Raw genomic sequence first — 5,417 nt, forward strand, 5'->3', positions numbered from 1 at the left:
CGCGGGGCCTGGCGGGGGCGGTCAGCTGTTGTACTGGCACGCATTGAGGCCCGACGCCGGGCCCTGCAGCCCGCCGTAGCCGAACGACGAGTGCTGCTTGGACTTGAGCCGCAGGCTGGCCAGGCTCGAGTTGCACGTGTCCCGGTAGACGCTGTAGGGCGAGGCGGGCGTGCCGTACGGGCAGGCGCCCGGTGACATGGCCGAGTTAAGCGAGGAGCCGGTGAGGTTGTTGATGTTGTTGAGGCCCGAGTTGGGCATGCCGGGCACGGCGCCCGGGCCCATGCTCGACGGCATGGTCATGGAGGAGATGGAGCTGGGCGCCGAGAACATGGACTGCGACGACAGCGGGCTCATGGAGTTGAAGAAGGTGAAGCTCTTGGTGGAGAGCGGCGCCGGCGCCAGGCTCTTGGCGGCCCAGTTGTTGTAGGAGTAGCCGGCGGCGTACACGTCCTCGTAGGGCTGCACCAGGCCGCTGAACTGCGGCACGTAGCCGCCCTTACACAGGTCCAGCTGCTGGTTACGCTCGCGCTTCCGCCACTTGGCTCGCCGGTTCTTGAACCAGACCTGGGGCGGGGGGCAAGAGAAGGGTCAGGGCTGCCGAGCGCGGGAAGGCCCCTCCACCTCCACTCCCTCCACCCACCCTCTCCAGCCCTCCGCCCGCTACCTTCTCTCCCGCTACCTTCTCTCTGAATTTCGTCTCTTCTCTTCGAGATTTCCGCCCCTGCAACCTCTCCTTAATGGTTCCTTTCCTCTCCCCAGAAAACCTTCATCTTTTCCCTTTTCTGATCTAGATCCTCTCTCCCCCGTTTCCAGTCAAATCTATTTTCTCCTCCTAATACGGCGCGATCCCTTTTGGTTTTTAGCAAATATTCGTTTGCTTTCTTCCTCTCTCAACCAGTCCATCTCTGGTCTTCTCCCCCAAACCGGTTCCAATCTGCCTCCTAAGTATTCCATTTGTTTTCTTCTCCCTCGAATACAAAAGGTATCTCGGTACCCTGAAATATAGGCTCTTCTGACTCCCTTCATTCTTCATTTTATTTTTTTAACCCTCAAATAATGTTTCCACCTTTATAATAAGCGAATCTTTGGTATGCTCATTTCTCCCCCAAACGTTTATTTTCATTTGATCCACCCGCTATCTGAACTACTTCCCCCACCCCCAGTCCATTTTCTCCGTTATCCCTTATTTTTGATCCTTTTGATTCTTCCTCAAATATTTAAGTTTTTTGCACCTTTCCAAATATCTGACTGTCACTGTTTCTTAAATAGTTGATTCTTTACTTTTCTCAAACATTTGATCCTTCTGCCCTCCCTTAAATATTTAATTTCTTTCCTAACGCCTAAATATATGCCAAATATGTTTCTCTGCAAATATTTAATTTCCGTTCACCTCTCACTAGTTTCTCTCTAATCTGCCCTCCACTTTCTCCCACAAAATTTAGTAAGAACCTCTTCTTTCCCAACTCGTGGTCCTTGCCCATCCTCACCTACCTTCCCACCCTATAACCTCTACCCTCCTCAGCTCTCCTCCAACCCTGGGCTGAGTTTGTTGAGTGAGGCTGCAGATCCCCTGCATCTCAGCCTTTTCCAGTCCCCCCCCCCCACTGACATTGCATGATTCCACCCCCACACCACTCTTGCCACCATAAACCCAGGCAGGATTAGTGAGTTCAGGATTACTGAGTGCTGTCTTCACTCGGGTCCCACTGGGCTGGCCAGCCTGATGGGAGGGGTGAGAGCTTGGGTTATAGCGGGGAGTCAGTAGGCCAGGTAGCACTTTGGGCTGGCTCCGGACTTGCACACAATACCTGATTAAGTATTTGCGCACCCAAGAAGAAATGATTCTCTTGCTGCTCTAGCAAGAGAACATCTATTCTCTTGCTTTTACTAGGAACCAAAGGGCGAGGACAGGGAGTGTGCAGTCTGCTCATGGGTCACAGATCTTACATCTCCAAAGGGGCTCGCCCAGAGGGTCCCCCCCGCCACCAGAGCTGCTCCTCCTTCACCTGACCCCAGCCCTACAGGAAAGGACATCAGGGAAAGGGGCCAGCTCCGCACTGCCTGAATGGCTGGAGAGCAGTCAGGTGGGGACTATCCTGAGATTCTGGAGAAGCAGGCTGTGGCTGGGATCACCGCCCCAGGGAATTTTGAGACCCCCAAGCATAGGTACTCTTCAGGCCTCTCCCAGGTTGCCAGGCAAGACCTGCCTTTCCCTTTCGTTTTCAGGGGAAGGCAGCCGCAGTTCCCGAGGTCCCCATCGGTGGGAATCCTCTGCGCGGTCTAGGGTGGTAACATCCCAGTGGGCCCTGGGCCCTGTAGGGCAGAGGAAAGCCCCCTGGGGCCACGGATCTAGGGATGAGGCTGCCGGAAAGCCGGAGGGTCAGGTAGGACCAGAGGCCGAAGCAGCCGAGGGTCCCTAACCACCAACGGGCTTAGCAGCAGCGGGGCCTAAAGTGGAATCATCTCCGGTGGAGCGAGGGAGCAGATCTGAGTGGTGCCAAGAAGACAATGTCTGAGCGCGGGTCTGAAGCTTTTCGAGGACCGGGGACTGCGGCAGGGGTAGCCAGCAGCGCTCCTCGGGGGTCCCCTCAGGCGCGCACCCTGCGCTCACCCTCACTCGAGGCTCGGTGAGGTTGGTCCACACCGCGATCTCCTCCCGCATGCTCATGTCGGGGTAGCGGTTCCTCTGGAACGTGGCCTCCAGCTCCTGCAACTGCTGGCTTGTGAAGTGCGTGCGCTGCCGCCGCTGCTTCTTTTTCTTGGCCGGGTCTTCCGTACCGCCGCAGCCAGCGCCTCCTGCGCTGCTGTCCTCCGGCCCCTTGACTTCCCCGCTGCGCTCCTTCTCTGAATTGGGCGAGACAGGCCCCAGTCACCTTGGGCTTCTGCCCTTCTGCACCCCGTCCCGGCTCCACCGAAGCGCCTGCCATCAGCGCGGGCCGACCTCCCTCCCACTAGGGGCCCTAGGGTTGTCCCTCTTGGAAAGAGCCCTCCGAGTGCCCGAGCACCGCAGTCACCTTTGGTCGGCAGCGACCCAGAGAAGAGCCCGGGAACGGGAGGCACAGGCCTAAGTTCCTGACGGGCTTGTCCTGCCCTTGCAGCTGGGATCAGGCTCAAGCCTCTCTGCCTATGTCACCCGCAAATGTATAACAACTCGAGGGCTCTTGGGCGTCTAAATCTGGGGGTGTCTGCTTTTCTGAACTAGGATCGAATCTTTCTAGCCAAAGCTAGTGGGTCCAAGCTTTGGGAGCAAGAGCTAGGCTGTGGCCTGCTGCCCCTCCACTTTCTTCTCCCCCGGGCTGTGTGGGAGCCACACTGGGCAGGCACAACACAGCTGTGTTCTCGGCCTTAGCTCCAGGCCTCAAGTCCCAAGGCCCAGAAAATCCCTCAGGCGGTAGCCCAGACCGACAGGCTGTCTAGGTGAGCTGGGGCTCTAGCCTCTCTGCCTTTGCAGCTACACAAAACACATTCAGTCATAGACACATTGAAACAAACAAACAAAAAAATTAAATTCAAAACACAGAAGCCCAGATAAACTCAATTCTGTGCCTAACACCATAGAAAGGGTCACAGACTCTTAAAAATAGGCAGATAGGGCCACAGAGCAAATGCAAATTAAGAAGCCAAATACCTCCGTGCAAACACACCCTTAACTAAATACAGTGCTGCATGTGTATAAACTCCAGGCAGACACAGGCATTTATTTTTCTGGGATTCAAAAAAAAAAAAAACCAACCTTAATGTACTGTTGCAGATAGGTTTTTTTTTTTTTTTTACCCTTTCCCAATAATGCCCTTCTAGAGATAATTTTTTAAATCCCAGGGAAATACAACACGAGAGTTAGGTAACTAAAATGACCAAACTAACACCACTACAAATGAATTTTGAAAAAATCCTGTAGAAACGTGCCATTTTGGATTGACTTTTAAAAATTTCCCCAAGAATAATGTTGCATGTAGCTATTTTAAATTCCAGAGAAATATGCCTAGTGTAGTCATTCTTTCTATATTGAAAAATACAGCTAAAATGTTAAATATACCCACAAAGATTTGGTTTTAAAAAGCAACCTATAACTGTATATTTCCCTGGGTTTTAAAAGTAAAAACCAACCAAAGGCCACACTTTAAACTTTTGAAAACAAAACTACATCCAGAGTTGATTGTTTTTAAGTCAAGCGAACAGAACCTCTTAAAGAAAGTCACTTAGGGATGCAAAACAGAAATAAATAGAGATTAAAAACGCGTAGAGAAACACTCATCGGTGGATTAAGAAATGAACACAGCAGAGGCGCCCACGGCCCGGGGAGCTGGGAGCTCTGCGGCAGCGCCGAGTTAGGACACCGAGGGCCCGGGAGCCAAAAGGAGACCCTGGAGGCCGGGACCGGCCGAGGATTAGTAGCGCCACTGCCCGCACCGCCCACCCGTTGGCCCAACTCGCGGCCAGAAGAGGGGGGGGGGGCAAAAAGCTTGAGCTCGGACAAAAAGGCAGCTCGGAGGGAGACTCGCCGGAGCCGAGTCGGGGCCCTGGCTGGGCGGCCTAGCGGCTGCCGCGTCCCGCGGCCCACGTGGGGCCCGGCTCCCTGGATTACGGGTCCTACCCCGAGCCGGGCCGAGCCCCTCGGCCTGCTCGCCCTCGCTGTCCTGTGTCTTCTTTTTAGTTGAAGTTGTCCCCCTAACCCAGTTTGTTTTTCCGACTTTTCCTGCCACCCTTTCTCTTCGATTTCTCCCTCGCGATCTGTCGCCCACTGCCTGTCGGGGTGTCTACCCCATCTCTGTCTCTCTGGGCACTTTCTGTCGCCCGCCGCCCCGTTCCATTCTCGAGGTACGCCTCTCCTGCGGTCTGAGAGGCCCCTGGGCATCCAGTTGCGCAAATCCATTCCTCCCCCCCCCCCCCCCGTTCTGTTTGCTCCTGATCCAGAGGGGCTGTCAGTTCGACCTTCCCTCCCATTGTAGGTTCGTGCATCTGCCGGTCTCTTGGGCGCGTGGGGGCCGGGTGGAAGTAAAGCACCGAATTTCGATTTATAAAGCGTGTAAATTTCCGCGTACACCCTCAGATCGAGAACAGGAAAATAAAAAGTCCTGACGCTCCTGGGGCGTAGAGGGAGACTGACGGCACTGCGCGGGGGCCGGGCCCTTGCTCCCCGCTCCGTGCGCCCGGCTCGGCTCCGTGCGCGTCTGGCGGGGAGCAGCGCTTACCTGGCAGCTCCGTGTCGGACGACTCGCTGGCAGAGTTCTCGAGCGGCTCGCGGGGGTCGGCGGCGCGGGCCAGGTGGAAGGCAGGCCCCATGTCGTGCGGCGGCGGCGGCGGCCGGAGTCCCTCCGGCAGCCGCTCCAGGCTCATGCCCCCCTTGAAGGCGTCCATGGAGGCGGGGACCGCGGCGGGCGCTCCAGGGGCCGGGGCCAGGCGCGCCCGGCCGCCCT

At 55.9% G+C, this 5,417-nt stretch overlaps 1 protein-coding gene across 1 annotated transcript; it reads right to left on the bottom strand.

The window, feature by feature from the left end:
- Window positions 1-21: 21 nt before the first annotated feature.
- Window positions 22-5,358, bottom strand: PITX1 (paired like homeodomain 1). The gene is made up of 3 exons (XM_029941906.1): window positions 5,193-5,358; window positions 2,612-2,844; window positions 22-564 (listed from the first exon to the last, which is right to left on the bottom strand). The coding sequence occupies exons 1-3, from the start codon at window positions 5,356-5,358 to the stop codon at window positions 22-24; spliced, it is 942 nt and encodes a 313-aa protein (XP_029797766.1).
- Window positions 5,359-5,417: the final 59 nt, after the last annotated feature.

The sequence above is a fragment of the Suricata suricatta genome, chromosome 6 (genome assembly GCF_006229205.1).
Source record: "Suricata suricatta isolate VVHF042 chromosome 6, meerkat_22Aug2017_6uvM2_HiC, whole genome shotgun sequence".
Lineage (NCBI taxonomy): Eukaryota > Metazoa > Chordata > Mammalia > Carnivora > Herpestidae > Suricata > Suricata suricatta.